The sequence below is a fragment of the Aythya ferina genome (genome assembly GCF_964211825.1).
Source record: "Aythya ferina genome assembly, chromosome: 1".
NCBI classification, from domain to species: domain Eukaryota; kingdom Metazoa; phylum Chordata; class Aves; order Anseriformes; family Anatidae; genus Aythya; species Aythya ferina.
The window spans coordinates 160401036-160421924 of record NC_140296.1 but is presented as its reverse complement, the minus strand read 5'-3'; the positions used below and the strand labels follow the sequence as shown (position 1 = coordinate 160421924).

The window sequence follows — 20889 nt, the reverse complement described above, 5'->3', positions numbered from 1 at the left end:
ACAGATTGAAGACCATGTTGTCTGAAGTTCCCTTTTATGCAAAATACTGCAGCATAGTCCATTCTAATTAGAAAGCTTTTGTGATCTCATGTAATTGCAATTTAATATTAGAACATAAAGTAGCCCAAAGTCTGACATCTAATCATTGTTACAACTACAAATAAAGATTAAGTATACTTCTATTTGCATCCATTTACAGCAGTTGAGTATTTTAGCAATCTCATATGTTGATAATTCTAATTTAGGTAACATATGTTAGGTGTTTCATCTGTGAAATAAAAGTAATGAAAACAAAGATGTCCTAGTGAGTTGGTAGGAAAGATTTGAGCAAGTTGAACTCTTTCTTCCTTTGATGAAATCACTTAATACAAAGGATTTTTTAATTAAAACTGATGCACTTACATCCTTGTATGTTAATAGTATGAATCAAAGAAGAGAATTTCGGCAGAAGAGGCCATGAAACATGCATACTTCAGAAGCCTTGGAACAAGAATACATACTTTGCCTGAAAGTAAGAGTATAGTAGTAAAGCAACAGAGGAGTATTGTTAAGATAGTACACTACTGTCCTGCGTCTGGCTGGGATGGATTTAATTTTCATCATAGCACCTTGCATGGTGCCATGTCTTATATTTGTCACCAAAACAGTGCTGATAACACACCAGTGCTCTAGCTATGGCTCAGCAGTGTTTGCACAGTGTCAAGGCCTTCTCTTTTCTCACTTCCCCCCACAGTGAATAGACTGGGGGATGTGCAACAGGTTGGGGACACAGCAGGCAGATAACCTGAACTGTCCAAAGAGATAACCTATGCCATATAATGTCATGCTCGAGAATCAAAAAGGAGGAAGGGGGGCATGGTGGGGGTGAGGGGTCTGTTGGGGAAGTTAGACGTATTTTGCTACGGAACTGGCAGGGCATCAACCTACACATGGGAGGTGGTGAGTTACTGCCTTTGCATCACTTTTGTTTTTTATCTCTTCTTCACCTCCTTCACTTACTAAAGAGTTTTCATCTCAGGTTTTCTTGATTTTACTTTTCCTTTCCTCTTCCCCATACACTAGGGCTTTGGGGAAGTTAGCAAGCAGCTTCATGATGTTTAGCTATATATCAGGGTTAACTGACAACAATCGCTTAATGAAAAATTCTTTAGTCTATTAAAGAAGTCCAATACATATTGACTTAAACATTTGGGAATAAGGAAAGGTTTTTTTCTTACCAAATCTGCACAATTAAGAATAGAATTTTGCTCAATAAAGCATAGTTGTGCTCAGATAGATATGAATTAATTTCTCTGTTACATTACAGGTGTTTCTATATTCAGTCTAAAAGAGATTCAGCTGCAAAAAGACCCTGGCTTTCGAAATTCCACTTACCCAGAGACAGGTATGGAAATATTAATATTTTCTCATACTTACAAATTGCATGCTAACACAATAACTGCAGGTTAAAAAAAACAAAAAACATTGTGATACTGGTTGAAGCCCAAAGAAAGGATATTCTCTCGGCATAGAAGGAGAGATATAGATAATGATTGAATCTGTTGCATGAATGCTTAAGTTTCTTACCATGGTCCATGTTCTGTTGTAGGACATGGGAAGAACAGAAGGCAGAGCATGCTTTTTTAAAGTGGGCGGTGCAGAGTCAAGCCCAAGCCTATCCTATCAATCAAGGACTCGGATCTGAAGGCAGTGCTCTCTTTTGGTGGACTTGGAATCGCAGTTTGTCTACACTGTCCTCTTCACAGTGGAGTCTTTTTATTTCCAACCTGCAGATTATGTTTTTATATTTGTTGTCACAGTGTGACAATTTTTTGTACAGTTGGTTTTAAGGTCTCCTCTGCCACTAGAGCCAGTAGGTTACAGCTGTTGATGTAACTGTAGCTGCAATTTTTGTGCAGGACTGAGAAACACAGTGCATTATTTATTGCGGAATCATTGCTGCTAAATAACTACTGTCTGTATAGTTAACACAACAGTTCCATGCCTGAAGAAGTTGCAATGGCTTTATAATATGTGAATGCATCTGTTTCTCTTCATAAAACGTTCTACTGCTGCGGGTTTTTTTGTATTTCTTAAACTGCAGTGTTTCCTGGAATGTAAACATAGCTTTGCTTGGCTATAGGTGAACCATCTTTAATGCTCTAAGTTCATGGCACTTAATTCCTTATTTAACATTGGAAGTATGTGTTGAAATAGTTGAAAAATTATAATGCATATTATGTTTTTGAAAAGCACATGGTGTGAAAGTTGATTCAAACAAGTGAAAAGTAATTATTATTTGCTCTCAGATCCTATATTAGTTATTGATAAATTAGAGCATGGAGACTGGATAATAAATTTTGTCAGGCTCACTCCAGCATAAGATATTTGCACATTGTTGTGCATATGGGACCTGACAGAAGCAATGACTTTTTTTACCTTGTTTTTAACTTAGAAATACAAATAGTATTAAAAAAAAAAAAAAAAAAGAAAGAAAAAAAAAAAAAGAAAAAAAAAATGATTCATATATGTTGGACCCTGGCTTAATTTTGAAGTTTTGAATCTTTTCATTACAGAGAAACAGGACGACTAATTACAAGAACATGGGAATAATGTCACACTTTTCCCACCCTGTTGCTCTCCCATTTGTGCATTATTCACTTGAAATCAACTGGAAAGATGCAAGTTTGTACTTGATAAGAACTCACTATACTACAGAACTTTTAAAATGGGAACTTAGAGAGTTTCTCAGATCTTAGATGTTATCTGTTTACCAGAGATAGTAAACATGTTACTACTATGCTTATGCATCTCAGTGAGTATCATAAGTACACCCTTGGTGATGGTTACAGTATTTTTAAGCATTTGTGTTCACCTTTATGAACCTATTTGTTTAGTGCATCTTAAAGAGACTGTAAATCTTTATTGGTATATTTTGAAATGGTCATGTAAATCTTTGGCTGGTATATCATGAAAATAGTCATAGGTAACTTAATTTTTCCTGACATTCACTGTAAAACATTCAGGGGTCCTACCATTTCTGTTCAGGAAATCTTGTAGTTTATTGTTATTTAACAGTATTAAGTGAATTTTTGTATATTTCATTTTAACTTTATTTGTGAATAGTGATTGTGGCATGTTTGGGGGTGTTTTATTAATATTTCATTGATACTGGTAAATTTGAATTGGGATTTTTTTTTTTATTTTCTGGAAGAGAGAAGTTAATGTGTAATGGTGACTCTTGGACCACTACTGCTTTTCAGCATTTGTAAACCGGTTTTACGTTAAATCTTGTAGACCTAACAAACTGCTGTTATTTCTAACTGACCGACCTGTATTAATATTGTACTTTTGAAAGTATAAATATTATGTGGAATTCTTTGGTTTTGTTTTGAAATTTATAACGACAAAGGCCCTGTGCTGTTAAAAATACAGACTAAGTGAACTTGCAGTTCTTGGGGCATTGTTGGCAACTTAGCTAGATCTGTGTGTTGTGGGAGTCATCAGTTTGAACTCTAGCTGCTTATGAATTCATGCAGCCCAGAAGTAGTGGCAGCGAGGGTGGTATCACTCATCTGCAACTGAGGCCGTTCAGGATCTTATCATAAACATGGTCCATAGTCTGATTGTTAGCGATGAAGTCCTGCATGTCACGTGGTATCAGGAGTTTTGCGTAGCTCTAGGAAGGTGAGACGTGGCTCGGATGCATGGATTTGAACTCCCGCTGATACCAGTGGGAGTGTCTCGTGTGTGTCAGAGGCAGATTTGGCACTGATTGAAAAACCTTTGTCCTGAAATAGTTGTTATATATATTTTTATAGTTGCTATGGATCTGATCTAGATTTTATACTGATTAACTTTGTAGGAAATATGTTGTAGATGTAATGGTGTTGAAGAAAGGAGTATCAAAAAAACATTTTTTTTTCTACAGAAGTAGTGAAAATATAGAGTAAATGTTCACTGTGGATAAATGTGGGATTTAGCATTTCTAGAACAGTAATATTTTCTAGGTCATAAAAGAACAAGAAATAATGCGACACTAACGAGTAAAGGACTTAAAGGTTTAACTGGTAAAATGAAGTGCATTAACAAATTTAGAAGGGGATCAGCTGCAGCTAACAAAAGGAGATTTCCATTTTGGATAGGAATTTGGTGTTGTTGTTACAGATGAAAAGATCTTCCATAAAATTGAAGCACTCTGAATATAAAGAGATTTTTCTAAGGATCTACAAATGAATTGGTTTGCTTCACTAGGAGGTAGCTTTAAAGAATGTATTTTTTAAGAAATTCGGCATCTGTGGTCAAGCCAGTTTTGTTGGGGTCTCTCTCTCTTTTTTTTTTTTTTTTTTTTTTGGTCCATAATCAAAATTCCTGCATCAGCAGAGGCAATTCTGTGGCAGATGCCTGTTTGGGGCAGTAGTCAGTGAGTCTGAAGTCACTGGGCATTTCTCTGACATCGTTTTTGTGCAATTCAGTGTTCCCGTCCCCTGTCTGACAGCATCAGGCAGTACAGGCCTGGTTTCACTGTCACCGAGAACGCAGCGAGTGCTGACCCTTCTGGGAGGAGGCCTCAGCCACGGTGAACATCAAGCAGATGCTCACTAAAATTGGATGATTGACAAGATTTGGTTACAACAGCCTCTGCTTGACGATGGGTGATCAGTTAAGGAGAAATGGCCTGCAAGTAGCTGCTGATTTTAAATAAGCATTTGTAGAGGATATACCCATTGTACCCCGTCTACCCAGAGGCGGAAAGGCCAAGGTGTGTGTATAGGTGTGTGTAGGAAAAAAGGTGGATTTGAAGACAGGAAAGAAGCAGGTGGTCACGAGGTGGTGTGCACATGCAGGTGAAGGCTGAAGAGGAGAAAGGGTGGGTGGAGGGTGGGGAATTTACAGGCCAGGAAAGAGTGGGAGATTGAAAGGGACAAACCAGCTGCTCAGCAATGCTCTAGTGAAACATGCATCTCAACACAGCTGTGTTATTTTTGTGCTGCTTTACCACAGCATTAAGTAGCCAGAGTGTATCCCTGAATTGGGCAATAAAAGTTAAAATAAACAATTATTAAAGAATCAACATACTTTGTATCTGCAAATCATTTGGAAAACTGCAAGGTAGCATTCCTTGGGAGTCTTGCTTGGTGTTTGCACATGGGTTTTTCAATTTAATAAAAGCACGTTATTTCTGTTTTGCAATGTTAAGATGGAATTAAGGTTAAGAGTACATTCATTTATTGAGGACAAAATATATGAAAGGTATGTTGTAAACATCCACAAGCTAAGCATTATAAACCCAGGAAATACCCAGAATTAAGGTCAGACTTGAAAGAAATCCAAATAAATTAGGGTGTGGAAATGCATGGCAGTAGCCTGTAGTGACACAGAGAAAAACTGGAACGTACCTTAAATGAACACCACGTTGCCACAGCCGTGATCGGTTTGTCTGGTCACTAAAGAGCAGAGTTTAATCGTTCTTGTGCCTTGTTAGCACATTTCAATACTTCCTCTGCCCCCTTAGTAATGTTTGGCTTTGAAAAAAATGCAGCATATTTATGAATTTTTCCAACTTTTGGCAGGAACATTTATGCTTCGTTTTTACAGTCAATCCTCCCCATTTCAGAGGCGGGCCTGTTAAGAGATTTACTACTACTGTTTGGCCCGCGCATGGATCAGTACTCGTATCTCACCAGCATCCGTGTCAGCCCAATTTAAAAGATTGACAAGAAAACAAGCACAGGGTATGAAGCACAGTGGAAACACTGCACAAATGTTTAGCTAATTGGCACACTGTAAAGTAAGCTGACTGTGTGGGTATGGTGATTTTGCAAAGCACAAAAGCCAGGTAGATATGTGGGCTTTGTAACTCATACCCTAGAGCTTTTTGTCCATGGAATTGAGTTGAACAAGGCCACGGTGAACTTGTTGGCGGAACTGGGATTAGAATTCAGCCATTCTAGATTTTTAAAAAATCTTGTGTGTGTGTGTTTTTCATGAGACTGTACTGCCTTTCTCTCATTATCTGAGAGAAAAAGATTGATGTCAGTGGAAAAATGTGTACATTAAAATGTTCCATTATTTTTGCGTTCTCTGAAATCCCTTAACTCATTTAAGTCTTGTGATTTTTGAGCCAACTTAAGCTGTGAACACACATCTGCACATACTTACCGATGTAAATAACTGCTCGATTTATTGCCCTGGTTGCATCCTCCAAAATCACTTAAGGAACAGACCTGCCTAAGCAGATTGCTTTTATGGTCCTCCTAATGAAATACGAGTCTTTTCAGCTCACATGCCATACCTTGAAAAAAATATATCCCTCGGAGAGCTATGAAGCTTCTTTGTTAGTTGCAGTGGGATCTTGCTGACAGAAATGCCATCACTGCGGATTGCAGAGCTGGGAGAATGCTCTTCCCCATCCCCTTTCCAACATGCTCTTGCAGAACACCTCCCTCCAGGCCCTGCAGAGCAGTGCCAGCACTGCTGGCTCCTCCTCTTTCACACCATGAGCTCATTTTTTCAAAGACTTTTTGTTTTCACTTTTCCATGTCCTTTTCCTTAATTTGCAGAGGGAGGAAGCTGGCCTGGAGCTAGATCAGGAATAATTAAGGTTGCATTTATCCATATGTGCTTCTAGCAGAGCAAACATGAAATGAACTGATGGAAATCTTTGGGGGGGGGGATGGAGAGAAAGCAAGAGTCCTTTCCTGTAAGAAGCTGTTTTACAAATACCCCACAAGGCAGGCCGTGATACCAGTTGCTCCAGAGTCCTTGCCTGAGGTACATTCTCCTTTTTTGTTCATTTAAGTAAATTTATGTTCTTCCTGACTAATGCTGTCAATCTCTTTGCCCTCAAGAAATAGGCTTGTGCTCCATCTGTGCAGGCAGAGCACTTGTATTAATTGGTAAGAGCTGCTACAGTTAAACTAAAAGGGAGCTGGTGGTCATGATGGCTTCTAAAGATGCTTCCTATAGGCACACGATGACACAGCCTCTTAATGTAGAAACTCGTTCTGTTAAATCCCATAGTCTGTTTTAAAGGAGTGTCTCCCCTTTAATCACTCGTCTTGTTGACAGTTCATTATTTCCAGATTGGCAAGTATCTGTCTGATGAGACTGGTTTTATTCAGACAAAACAACTTGTTCTGTGTTGACGTAATGGACAAATTTCAAATCTTTCTTTTTCTGTAGTTTGTTATCACCCATCACTGTTTTCCCTGCCTTGGAAGTGTTCTTTAGAGCAGAAGGCACCTACCTGTGCCACCAAAGTGCAGGCTGAGTCAGGGCAGAAGCTGTGTGTCATCTCTTGGCAAAACCACCCTGTAGCTGTAGCCCTGCTGGTGGATACTTGCTTCTCCAAAAAAAAAAAAGCAATATAAAGGTAAGCCAAAAATAGCCTGATCATGGGCCCAGCCTATAAACCACTGAAAACTTAACTTTGCATATTGCTGAAGTATGAATAAAGTGTGAACCTATCCAAAAAAATCCTTCGAGTATGATCAAACTGCAGCGATCACCAAGAACATTCAAGAGAGAATAACTCCAGTGTTGTTCAAGACTGTTGTCTTGGAGCTCTCCACTGGCACAGAAATACTGACACTTTCACAGTGTTTATTTTACAAACATTTATTTGATTCTTTTTCTCTACAGTTAAAGGTACTTATTAAGAAAATTCAATGGAAAATTACTAATGGAATATTTTCTTTGAAGCATAAAGCATAATGAGCTAGTGTTTTAGGTAAGTGTTAGACTTGAGAGGCTGGACTTTATTTGTTTAAATATCATTTCATTTTGTCCCCTGTAGGAAGAATTTTTGTTCCACATAATTGACCAATTTGCAAGGCAGATTTCATTTTGACAACCGTTTTTTTTTTTTTAATTGAAAAGTCAACCAGCAGAAGAAAACATGTTCTACTGCTATTTTTTATTCTCTCAAAGATGAGAAGACAGCACTAACGTTCTTGTTTCTGACTGCCTTCCCTTAAGTTTTTATTGGATTCTTCTGGATCCTTTACAGTAATTTGTTGAAACAGATTTTTGTCCCAAAATTGTTATTTTCTTTATTTTTAAAAGAAAAGTCATTCAAGGGTGTGCATATTGGAAGGTGGGGGGGGGGGGAGGGCGGTAGAGGGGTGTTGAGCTTTCCAAAAAGAAAGATTCTGCCTTGCTAGCAATAAAACCTTGGAAGAAACAAAATTACAAGAATCTGGGTGTTTTTTTCTTTTAAGAATCTCTTCTCTGTTATGCACTTCTTCCTCTCATCTTAATCTGTTTGTTGGTTTGTTGTGGTTTTTTTTCAGTGCGGTATCCAATACCTTTTATTAATTCAAAGATTAAATTTTCATGAGTATTTGTCATTACTTTTTAATTCACAGTGAGAAGCACTTAATCTTTATGCCTTGTTCTCCCATTAGCTGTACTGGTTATATGCAAGGCGAGACTACTGGAGTAGGCGTTTATGCTTTTTAAAAAACGAGAAGATCGTTGGCTCTTGAGTGTGAATAATTGCTTCTGTGTAACTTAGTTACTGAAAAATATTCCACGTAGCTGGGAGGATTCATCTGTTGAAAGGGAAATGTTTGACCTGCAAGCCCTCATGATTTAACCTCCACCAGACTAGTCAATCTCATTAGTTATGTGCTGCCTTTTCTTCCAACCTATTCTGACTTTTCTTAGTGTAAAATATCCCTTCACTCATAAATTTTCAATAAGTTCATCTTCTGGTTTCGACTCCATGGGATGGTCCTTCTTGGAGCTCTTAAAATGCTGAATCAAGTGAATGACTTCCCATTTGTTTCATTCTTTTTCCTCATGTCCTGCACCTTGGTGCTGTTTATCAGCGCTGGTGTTTCATGCAGATATGGCAGTTTTTTAGTCAGTTAATTACTCCGAGTGAAACCAAGGAGTCATTTTTGGTTGTGCAACCCAGCTGCCTGAGAAAAATTCCTGCTCTCTTTTGTCAGACTACCTCTGCCCAAAAAACGGCTTCTCAACATCAGAACTGCAGTAATAAAATGTTTATTTAGCACCTTTCAGGTAGAAGGATCCAAAAGCACTTTACAATTAACTACACACATCATCACTGAAATGCATCCAAGCAGAAAATCAGCAGACAACTCACTGCATAGGTTTCAAAACGAATGGACTTTTGACCAGCTGCTTGGCCAGAAAACAAAGTAGAGGCTCTAATGACCTGTAGCAAACAGGATCCTGATTTTGGTTTGGTTTTTGAAGGTCTCATCTGAAAGACCTACATGGTAAAACGGCGTTCAATTTAGCCACCTCAGAAAACGGACGATTTGCATCAGCCCTGCCAAGATTAGAATCTGTGGTGCCAGGGAGTCTAGCCTCATCCTAACCTGACATTTAGATGACTAAAGCATCACCTCAAGGTAGAGGACATACCTCGTAGGTTCAAGTTGCAAGTATATGGTAACACAGTGCTGTTTTTTAATCCAGAATTCAGATGTTTATACATAAACATCCCACATGTACAGTATGCCTCCTTACAAGCACCAGACATTAATTTACAGTCCTGTAACTTTTCCAGCTTTTGGGGAAGGGGAAATGTGACCTTCTCAGCTTTAGTAGCTAGAAGAATCTTTCCAGGGAAATGGTAGAAGGCACTTGGCACGACTGAACAAAGCACCTGGAAATTCTCTATCGGGAATGATCCTCATTCCCTGGGAGGACAGAGATCACCTGCAGTCTTTCCAGCTGTAATGTCGACAGTTCGTAAGAAGTATATGCCAAATAAATTCTGAGCAACGTTCTTCTTTTCTACAGAAGTGTTTTCAAATGCTGGAAATGTTTTGTGAATACACAAAGCCCAGTTCCTCCCTGTTGCAACTCCACAGAAGAATTTGGGCGTAAATGTGGCTTTGTTACTCCTAAATACATCTCCTGACTGTAACATTTATTACGTTTTTCACTTCAGCAAAGAAAAATTATAAGGCTATTTTTATACAATTTGAAAGCACTTAATACAAAGTTACATGAATACACTGCATCATACAGCCTATCCGTGGAGAAAATACTGAAATACTACCATAGGGCTGTTCAATACTAGTTTTGTCTTTCAACTTTTTATCTTAATACTAGAAAATATATAAATCATTTACATGACATTATGCAAAAGAAGGCACAGCCGGTTATAGTTTACACAAGCACAATGCATAATATGCAGAAAAAGGTATTAAAAAGAAGCTTCACATCCTTATTAGATACATTGTTGCAATCCATTACAAAAAGTACTTCATCAACAACAGAAGTGTTCAACACTTGAGAGCTATGATATAAAAAAAATTATAATTCATTTAATGCAAAACAGATTTATATATATTTTTATATATAAACACTGTTTAAAAAATGCTAACATAATAAAAGTAGATTATCCATGTAATGAAAAGTGCAAACCAAAGTAATAGAGGGTTTCACAATGTCCTTCTCATGACACAGGAAAAACTAGCCCATAGGAATGAAGTGTTAAATCCACCAAAAAGTCCTTAACGCGATGAGGCATCATCAGGATTTCTGAGCGTTTGGAGAAAGCAGTACTGGAGAGGAGGCTCCGTCCAGACTGGGGAGTGGCACTGGTATGTGACCATTTAGCAGAGTTGGAAACTGTAAGAGGCCAAAAGGTAAAAAAAAAAATTAAAAAAAAAATAAAATTACTCTTTATCTCAAAGCGTTCAGCCCCAAAGCACATGCATTTAGCATTAGCAACTGACTCCAGATGTTTTCAAGGCCTGTGATTTCTGTACAGTACGATGGATACCAAACGCCTGCATCAGCCATCAGGAATGTGAAGCAGAGGATGGAACCTGGATAACTTCTCAGTGTGCAGGGATGTATGAGCCTATTATTGGCTATATTTCATATCAAAGTTGACATAACAATACAGCTGTAATCACGATGGGAAAGTTAATAACAGAGAGAAATGTTTGCCATCCATTCTGCTTCCAAAAATGTTTCTTAGTCTACAGAACAGTAATTAAAATCCATGTTTTTCATCTGCCCTTCAGAGAAGTTAAGCAGAAAAGCTCTTTGCAAAAGTGAAAGTTAAGATGTAGCTTTAGGACAGAAGAAGCACAATTGTGAACACGAACCATGAAGAGAATTTCTCTCAAGCAGTTACAGTTCATGTCTGTATTCACTAAGAGGCTGTCCGCTAGCCACGCCAGACCAGATGAGGCAGAATATACTGCACTTTAGTACTAACACTTGACTTCTGACATGCTCTGCAGAGAGGATTTGCTCACTAACTAACCCATGCAGTCCTGGCATGTGCTGACAGCTCTCAGCGTCTGGGCTGGGGAAGGGCCAGGCAGGAAGGTGCAGCAGGCAGGGAGGTGCAGCGGGCTTGCTGCAGTGTCAGGCGGGGATTGTGCCATCCGTAGGCGCTCGTCTGCCTCGGGGCCAACTCCATGAGGCCTCGCTCCTGGTCACTACAGCCCTGAGAGCAGAAGGGCCAAGAAGCAGCGCTCCTGACTTCAGGGACAGCCATGGCCCAGTGCTGGGCAGCAGCCAGTGGAGCCTCATAAAGCTATCAAAAAGAGGGCTGTGTGACCTCAGGTGTCTGTCGAGGCCAGGGGCTGGCTGGCACTGTTGAGATGCCGGCCATGGTGATGTTTCAGTCGCACCCTTCCCCTGCTCTCCACCCCAACCCAGCTGCCCTCATCTTCTTTCTGCTGCTTCCGTGGCCCCTGGGGCCTGGGACATGGCTGACCCCTCACTACGGCAGAAACAAATAAAACAGCTTCTTGTGGCGGTGCTTAATTCAGGCTAACTCGCTAAAGTTCAGCCACATTTTCTTGAATTAATCAACTCCGCGCAGGTCTCTCGCTGTTCCAGTTATGTGGTAATTTCCAGCTCATGATGAAACATCCAATTAAGTTTCATTACACAACACTGTGGCTTCAAAGGGGAGGCTTTCCAGGCAGGTCAGGGCTCCAAGGTGAGTTGTGTGAAGGAGGCTGCAGTGTTCAGGGACGTTCCACAAGCGCTGGAAGGGGGCACGGGCGGTGGTGTTTGGGGGTTGCTTTCACCTCATAAGCGCTGAAGGAGGATTTTTAGCAGTTAATAATGGGCTCAGTGAGGGAGCATCCGTGTAGCTGTGCCCAGCAGTGCCAGAACAACTCTTCCTGGCCCGTTAAGGCAGGGACCACACTCCCATAGGTGTGGTCACAGTCAGACTGTGGACGCGGATGGATCCCATCCTGGTCCTCAGACTACAAAAATACCAACGCTGAAGAGCTGCAGCCAGTGCCAGGCACGGCGCTGTCACAAAAAGCAGCAGGCCCCTGGAAGAAGACGACGTACCGGGGCCTGCTCTCACCCCCGTGTCAGTCAGCAGGCCCAGCTGCAGCGCTGCGCCAGCCTCCAGCTGCTCGCAGGATTTTGGCTCCTCTAATGCCAAACAAATGCTCTTTCAGCTCAGGTGAAAACAAAAGCAGCTGCAGGGCTCCCGCTGGAGGCAGAAGGCTGTTTCACCCCACCTGAGCAGAGCTCTTGAGCTGAAGCCCAGCCCCAGAGGCTCCGGCAAGGTTCAGAGACTAAAAGCAGGTCTCGGCTCCGCAGCAGCCCCCTCCTGTGTTGGTGCTGGTCAGTCCCCAAATGCTGGAGCATTTGGGGATTTTGCTCCAAGGGTTTCCTTGCCTTCTGCAGCCACATGGCCTGCCACCAGCTTCTTGTGCTTCCTGCCAATTAGCTGATCAGCGTAACTTCTGTGAGCGAATGAATCAGCTGTTTCGTGGCAGCTGGAGCTGCTAGCACCATCCCCATGATCCCCTTCCTCAGCCTCGAACAAATGCTGCCCCTGAGCTCTGCAGCCATCACTGTTTATTTAATACCTTTCCGATTTATTGCATTGCTAGAAAACTGAGATTATTTTTTTTTGCTCCCAGTATCCACGAGAGAGGACAACGCTGCTTTTCTCCTGTTACACATGGAAAGGTAGTGCTCAGAGAGCTGAAGTAACCAGTCTGTGGACACCTGGATACCGGAGAACTGGAAACGGAGCCTTCAGGTTCAGAGTGCCCTTCCTTTAAATACAACCATGTCCTGTCTTCCTGGGAGAGAACTATCTCATTATTACAGAAGGCTGAACCTATGCCCACCTGCTGTAAGAGGCCCAAACTGATCTTGGTTTTTCCAGAGTCCTCGCTCCACTGCTCTCCTGGCCAGTCCCTGCCTGAACGGTGCTCTCTCCCCAAAGCCCTGGGGGCTCAGTTACACACTCATCCTAAGGTCCTGCATTTATTTCTGTTTCCTTCATCCAAAAAGTACGTTCCTGCTGCACTACCAACACTGCCCAGGAGGGTCTGGCTGTGCTGCCAAGGGGGTGTAAGCAAACAGGCCTCTCTTAAATATGCCCACCAACTCCTGCATTTTCTCAAACCATTTGAAAAGCTCCAGACCAATGTGAGATGTGAGATGTTCCCCTGACGTCTCTTCCACATGCATTTTCACACATGAACCCCCTGCATTAGGAAGACCTACCTGGAACAGAGTGTTTGGTCCCTGCAGCCTGGCAGGACTCAGAGGAGCAACGGGACTGAGGCTGCTCCAGAAATGAATGCTAGACAGCAGCGGGCTTGGGGTCAGCAATAATCCATTTGGGGTCTGCAAGACAAAAAAAAAAACACCTCATGATGCATCCCTGCAGCATTCACAACAGCTGACAACAACTAAGAACCCAAAAACTACGAACCCAAGGGTTTTTCCAACTCTGGGATGGTGCCTTCCAATGTCACGGTGCACACCGAGAGCTGCGGATACTCTCAGCACTTCCAGAGCACAATTGGTGGAGTTAAAGGACATGCAAATCCCTGTTCAAAGTCACATAAATTATTCCGTACCCAGAGTAACTTTTATCTTCACAAAGAAGAACATGAAAGTGATGTGACAGTTCTGAACAAAGTATTTGGCATAATGAATTAATCTCCACAGTAATCTCGATGCCAATTACCAAGCTCGATCCCATTCAGCAAAGCGTTTAATGGAATTCGGGCACACACTTAGCAAGCAGGTGCGTGTGCTGGGGCAGCCTTTAAAACAGGTAGAGAGAAGACAGCAGACAAGGAGTGGCCAGCAGGTCATGCACTCTGGTGTCTGCCAGCCACCTGCCCGGCCAGAAATGCCAGCTCTGCCTCCCACACGTGGCCAATGCAGCTGGGGTCTCGCTTCACCACCCAGCCCACCAGCTGCTGTTGCTGGGTCGCTGTGAAGAGCAGCAGCAGAGCGGCAGGTAGCACAGGTTACCTCTGCTCCAGACCACGACGGGTGTTTTACTTGCAAAGCAGCACCCCAGGGATCCGCTGTGCTGCTCGAGGCTCTGTGCAGAGGCCCAGCAATACACCGTCCTGCTCTGACGTGCTCGCAGCCAAGTTCAGAGCAGGGTCAGACAATTAGGGTAACAGCGCCAGGGGAGAAGAAAGGGAGAGAAGAGGAGCAGCAAGCCTCGAGGGCCTCCCAGTGCTTCTGTCCCGAGGTATCTGGGAGCCTGGCTGCTCTCTAAGTGGCTGATTTCTCTGAGGCATCTCGAAAAAAGCAGAGGGAGAGATGCGAAGGGGAAGGGCGCTGCCATCTCCCTCGTGCTGAAGCAGGTGGAGCGTGAATACAGCACCACGCGGCAGAAACCACAGCTGTGTCCCAGGCAGCAACAAAAACGTGGTACTGCAGGGAAAGGAAAAGTCTGCTTGTCCTGGGAAACTTCTGATTGTCAGAGCACTTGTATCTGCAAGTTGTGCCAGAGCCAAGAGCCAGCCAAAGCGAGCCTCCAAATCTGTTAATATTTCATGTGAAAAGAGCACAGTGCCTTCCGGGGGTGTTCTCAGTGTCACCATCAGGCAAGCATCAAAGCCACCTGAGGAAACAAGCGTAAACCACACCACAGCACCAGCTGGCCTCGAGTTACATGTGGAAATTGGTGTATCCCTCCTTTTCTGCCCTCATGTAGCTATACCTCTGGCGCTGGATGTGAAAACCAGCAGGAAGTGCCTGCTTAAAACCTCTTTATAAGCTAGCTTAAATGGAGGTAACTCAGCGCAGAGAGAGGACCAAGCTCAGCAGCGATGCTCCCAGCTCCAGACATCTCTGCAAGAGCCTGCATGTGAGCACAGCCCTCCTTGTCCCTCCCAGCTGCCAGATAAAGACAACTGTGAGAAATTAGTTGAAATTAGAAATATAGCAGAAATTTCTTGACTGAAAGGGTTGTGTGGCGTTGGAACAGGCTGCCCAGGGAAGTGGTTGAGTCACCACCCCTGGAGGTCTTCAAGAAGGGTGTAGATGTAGAACTTAGTAGCATGGTTTAGTGGTGGAGCAAGTAGGGAACAAAATCTAAACAGCTCTCGTTGAAAGCTAACCAAAAGAAAAGCTGACATTTCTCACTCAAGCATTGTGCGGAGTGTCCTGAGATCTCACTTCTCTATTCTGAATTGGTTGTGCAAATCAGGTGCTCTTCCACGGGGCTACCTCCACCTGAGGGCTTTGCTCCTGACCAGCAAAATGTGATAAATGAGAAGCTCTCTGAAGCCCTCTGAAGGAGGGCAACAGCAGCATAATTCCCTTCTGTGACTCTGAGGAGTAGTAAGTACTCTGGTTTAGAGATGAATGAGAAAACGAAGTGTTCAAAGGAACAATCACAAAATGAGGACAGAAATCACTCATCGTACTGAGTTCTGGGGTAGCAACAAATTAAAGCAAGCTTGTAATCACACGCTGTCATTGTGTCTAGTTGGCATCTGATAGGATTTGTGAAATTTGCTCCCCGCAAGCAAACTACTTACTGTGGTTACGCCACAGATCGAGGCCATACAAGCCTGTCAATGCACCTCTGTTTTGGTTTGCCACACTCCTGTTCTTCCTGCTGTGCACAGTAGCACTGGGAGGTTTGGCGGTGCACACAAATGGCAGGCAGCAGCCCACAGATCCCTCTTTCTTCGTGGCACAGCCCTGTATCTTGGTGGCCTGCGGGTGTGTGAACTGCCCCACAACCTGCTCGGGCTGGAGGAGTTGTGCTGGCCAAGGGTGCTGGTCGCTGCTCTGCCTCCTGCGGGGAGGGCGTCGCGCTGTGCAGGCACACCGGGTGCCCCAGGACACAGCCATGAGGCCACACGACACCACTCAGAATAGCAAAGAGGTGAACACACCGGATCACTCACTCTCTGTTATGTGATTTTCCTCTTGCCCTCTAAATTACTAGATTTCTTCCACAGGCTTGCTTGCAAATGAGAACTCATTGACATTACCACAAATAAATGATTAATGGACAGCTGTTTTATAAGAACAGGATAACCTACCAGGTATTCAGTAGGTCTGTACTGAACGGCAGCTCTGGCAAGTATTCTGTGGACCTGTAAAACTTTGGAAATCAAAACTGGCTTAAGAGCCTGTCTTAGAAACCAATTAATTTGTTCCCTATTTGAAACCTAATGAAAATGCCACACTTTTTGAATGGATACAACAGCCAATAGAGAAATCTAACCAGGTGCCCCACAGCACGCACGCTCAGTTTCTGAGCTACAAAACCCCTGTGTTGTGTTTTTCTTCCTGGCTTTTTTTTCTGCTTGTTTTGCAGACCTGGAGGCTGATTTCCCTTGGTAAGAGATTTGCTTGTGTTAGCGGCTGCCCATCTCGGCATCCCCCAGGCACCCTGTGGTGCTGCTCTCCATGCTTATGCTCACCCCAGGAGCACGGTGCTGTGAGGAACCCGCTCTCCACACACCACTCAGACCTGGGCTGTGTCTTCCTCTTCCCCACGTGCTGCCAGATGACAACAAGCTCCTAGCGCTACTGGCCTTGGCCAAACTGAGGGAGAGCTGGCTCAGGCAAGAGCACCCGAGGCTGGCAGGGCTTACCTGTGCAGTGAAGAAAGCTGGAGTCAGGGATCCTGAAGGAAGCGCGGGGCTGTTGAGGGCAATGGAACCGATATCGGTGCTGGATAGGACCATAGGTGGGGCTGAGATTTCCAAGCCTTTGGGTTTCTTAGCCTTTGGGGGAAGAGATGGCGATTTTGCCTTGGAGCCTGAGGAGAGGTTCAGCGGCTCAAGGGAATCTGAGTCGTGGCAACTGGACTCAAGGAAGAGGCTCCTGTGCTCCGCAGGGAGGGGCGAGGTGGGAGACAGGGATGGCGACCTGGAGGAAGATGACGACGGAGATGAAATGCTGGCACTGTTTGGTAGCATTAAGGAAGAGATTTTGGCTGATACGGGCGAGTTGAGAAAAGCAGAGGCAGCTGCTGTTTCGGAGGTGGAAGGCAACGACACCATGGGCCTCATAACTTGTTTGTCTGTTTTGTTTGTCACAAATCTTATGACAGTCCGAACTTCTTCGACCGGTGTGTTCCCTTCTGACTTCTCCTCCAGTTTTTCTGTTTTGATTGGCTTGTAAGTGTCTGGCTGGTTCTGCAGAGAGTTGATGGTGAACGAGGAGTAGAGGCCAGAGTGGATGTACTCGTTGCGGCTTGTGCTCTTCAGTGCCGACAAGCTGTGCTTGTGTGCCTCCCTGCCCTCGGCGGCCATCTTACAGTCGCTGTCCTGCAGCAAAAGGCTCTCCCTGCTGATTTCCACGGCGTGTGGATCCATCTTTAAAATCTCAGGGAACGAGACAAACTTGTACACGAACTTTTGTCCGATCACCTTCTTGATGATGTTCTGCAAGTACAAAAGCAGACGCTAGGAAGATCAGTATCTTGGGGGCAGCAAACACGAAGGGTCTCACAAGGGCAGGGGAGCACTGTGACTGCCTCAGGCTGAGCAGGGCCCCTTGGCCCGTCCCCATGCTCCTGCTCAGCTACGGAGGCCATCTCCTCCAGACAAGGCACCACCACCAGGTGACAAAGAGCTGCTGGGGCCTGGCTTCCTCCCGCTTCATCTGGGGCACCCTGGGAACGATTTCTTTACAGTACAAACAGTTTTGCCACCTTGCAGGCTCAAGCCACTCAGCCATTTGATTTCACCACAGAGGAAAACGCCTTCATTTGTGCTTCCCAAAACCCAGACCCATTGCTCAGGAGTATGAAACCCTCTCCTGAAACGTCTGCAAAGGACAAAGCAAGCACAGCCTGCCTGCTCTGGTCACTAGCCCTCCCTTCCTGCCCACGTGCAGGACTGTTGTGCACTGACGGTGACTGCATTTCTTTCAGCAGTCCGGAGCTACGTCCATGACAAATGCAATCACTTGTGTCTTGACGTATCCCCTCTGCTAGCTCCAGGCCTCCATCAGTCTAGACTGGCTATTGAAACTGCAGAAAAACAAGGAGCGCTATTTCCTGAGGTTTCAGGAGCAACTGTGATTCTCTCTTCTTGAAGCCCCTGCTGCAGAGCTTCTCCGGGAGCGTCCTCTTAAAAACCCATTCCAAGACTTGACCCCCTTGTGGGGCACACACCTGCTGTACCTCCCCCTAGTACTCTGCAAACAGACACGTGCTTTCCTGTACGTAAGGGCATGTAAATATTTACATGATTCCTAACAATCTATTTTTTTTACATTCTGCGACAAATTCTGAGACCAGTAGAGAAAATATGTATTGATTGAAAAAGAAAAAAAAAAATGGAAGGGGAAGGGGAAGGGGAAGGGGAAGGGGAAGGGGAAGGGGAAGGGGAAGGGGAAGGGGAAGGGGAAGGGGAAGGGGAAGGGGAAGGGGAAGGGGAAGGGGAAGGGGAAGGGGAAGGGGAAGGGGAAGGGGAAGGGGAAGGGGAAGGGGAAGGGGAAGGGGAAGGGGAAGGGGAAGGGGAAGGGGAAGGGGAAGGGGAAGGGGAAGGGGAAGGAAGGAATACATCCTCCCTATTTATATATGGACAAGTTCTAGTTCTGGGTGTTCACAGTGCCTGAGGTACATCTTTTTTTTTCTTTTTCTTTTTTTTTGTCACAAAATGAAGGCTGATTATGGGGAAGAGTCTGCAGTTCTGTATCAGATTGTCTTCTGTCTTTCAACTGAACTACTCCACCCCATAATTGTTCTGTCTGAGCATGCTGGCACTTCATTCAGGCACCTTCCTGAATACAAAATGAATCCCACAGCGAGCCCTGGGATGTAGCTTTTCTTCCTAGGCCAGGAGCTGCAGCATAGCAAAAGCTGCTGCCCAAGCTTACAAGTGGAATCCTCAGCAGGGAGAAGTGAACTTGGTGAGCTCAGGGTAAAGGCACAAAACTGGCCTCTTCCAAGCTGAGCTGTACTCACATCTGCCCACCCAGGTTATCCTCCCGTGCACTCCAAAATTTCAGGACAGATATTTAGCCCACAGAATATAATTTTGCATGAGCTTTAATTCCTATAGCTTTGGCCTTGACCTAGATTTTTTTTGGGTGCTAATTAGGTGAAACATTAGATGGACACACTTTTTCTGTGTGGTTTCATTTATGAACTCAATTTTATATTTTTCTTTATAAACACAAAACCTTCAAATCATTCACATATGAGAAGAAACATCCTAGCTGGATTTTTTTTTTCTTTTAATATATACACTTTAACTTAAAATAATCCCATCCCTTGGAGTCATTGTTCCATCAAGCACAGGCAACTGAGATTCTACTTGGAAAATGCTGACTCCTAAAAGGACAGGATTAAATATATTGAAGGGTGCAACTGGTGCAGGCTTCAAACAGGGGCGCATTGCTATAAAAAGCAATGGAATGGGCTGGTGAGTTTATACTTCCTCTGTTGTTATTAAATATAGTTATATTTTCAGAAGGTCTCTTGGTGCGGCTCCTCTGTCTCCATACACCTGCGGCGAGCCCACTTAATGGTGGTTGCAGATGAAAAGGATTCAAGTGCAAACCCCTCGAGCATTTTGCAGGTTTCTCTTAAATGTGGAGCCCGAGGAAATCTCCAACATGTAAGAGAAAATAAAGATGCAAATTAATTAACTGCCTCTGAAATGCTGCTGTCATTTTGAAATTTTTTTGACAAATAATTGAAGTGAAGGTAAAAAGCAGCTTATTTTTACCATCACCTCCATGATCTGTCAGAAACACTCTGAGCTGCAGAAGATGGTTCACACCAGGGAGGACAGTGATGGGCATCATGACAAATGGGATTTTTCCACCTTTGGGTTAAAAAGGCAATGAAGGTTTCCTTACATTAAGGACTGCTTTTGCAGGGAGACTAGACCACTTCGTAGCAGGACAATAGGCGTATGTGCTTCTTTAGCCCTTTTTTGCTGTTGTCTGGATTTTCTAAGGACATCACCCATGAGCAGGCTGGCAGTGAGTGCCGGGGCTGCTGGCCAGGGCTGTGGGATACTCCAGGACTGCTGCTGGGGACAGCGACTGCCAGGCCAGTGCAGCTGCTGGGGAGGAGAACTGGTGGCTTAAAAACTTCTTAAGATCACCCTCTGACTCTGGAAGAGGGCAGGGGCTGGAAATTCCCCTCTCCTGTGTGCATCTTGACGGGTTTAATCCCTTGCTCCCTTTACGCCTCCCCTCCTCTGTCCCAGCCTGTGAAATGGTGACCACAGCAAAGGTGGCCGTCCTCCATCGTGCTGCGCTCTGAAGGCTGCTGCTGCCGGCTGGGCACGTCGCTGCCTGGCTCCAGCCCGCCAACATGCCAGGGGGCTGGGGCCCAGGCTATGGTGTGGCCAAGGGGGGGGTTGTGATGACTATGTGCATGCACTACTTTTGGAATACACTTTTTGCCAATATACACGTGAATTGTTTGTCCATCTCAACACAGCATGACCTCTGGATTTCCTTTTTTTGCTTTTCTTTTTCCCCGTTTTTCTGTGTATCAGTGCAATCTGGGCTCCAGTTCCTCTACCATATTATTGTGTTTTTATTTTCATCAGCTCTCCGACTCCCTGTTCAAGTCACTTAGAGTTAAAGCATAACTATGCTACCAGTGCAATGCACGGATTTTAGTGGCTTCACTCAAACCTGTTAGCTCACAAGTTTGCTGGCTGCAGGAATTTCTAGGAG

At 44.0% G+C, this 20889-nt stretch overlaps 2 protein-coding genes across 5 annotated transcripts in view; one reads left to right on the top strand and one right to left on the bottom strand.

Moving 5' to 3' along the window:
* CDK17 (cyclin dependent kinase 17) overlaps positions 1-5049 on the top strand; it is a 95789-nt gene extending 90740 nt beyond the window's left edge. For 2 of the 3 annotated variants that reach the window (XM_084496507.1, XM_084496506.1), the window contains 3 exons: positions 421-511; positions 1307-1384; positions 1589-3355. In XM_084496507.1, coding sequence (XP_084352633.1) covers positions 421-511; positions 1307-1384; positions 1589-1626 — 207 coding nt within the window. In that variant the 3' untranslated portion in view covers positions 1627-3355. Of the gene's footprint in view, positions 1-420; positions 512-1306; positions 1385-1588 lie in introns of all 3 variants that reach the window. The other variant, XM_084496505.1, reaches the window with a different exon arrangement.
* A 3926-nt stretch (positions 5050-8975) lies between these two features.
* ELK3 (ETS transcription factor ELK3) overlaps positions 8976-20889 on the bottom strand; it is a 34658-nt gene continuing 22744 nt past the window's right edge. Inside the window, exons 3-5 of one of the 2 annotated variants that reach the window (XM_084496534.1) lie at positions 16833-17627; positions 13474-13596; positions 8976-10596 (exon numbers count right to left, since the gene is read on the bottom strand). In XM_084496534.1, the coding sequence (XP_084352660.1) occupies positions 10498-10596; positions 13474-13596; positions 16833-17627 (1017 nt within the window). In that variant the 3' untranslated portion in view covers positions 8976-10497. Of the gene's footprint in view, positions 10597-13473; positions 13597-16255; positions 16337-16832; positions 17628-20889 lie in introns of those variants that run through there. The other variant, XM_084496535.1, reaches the window with a different exon arrangement.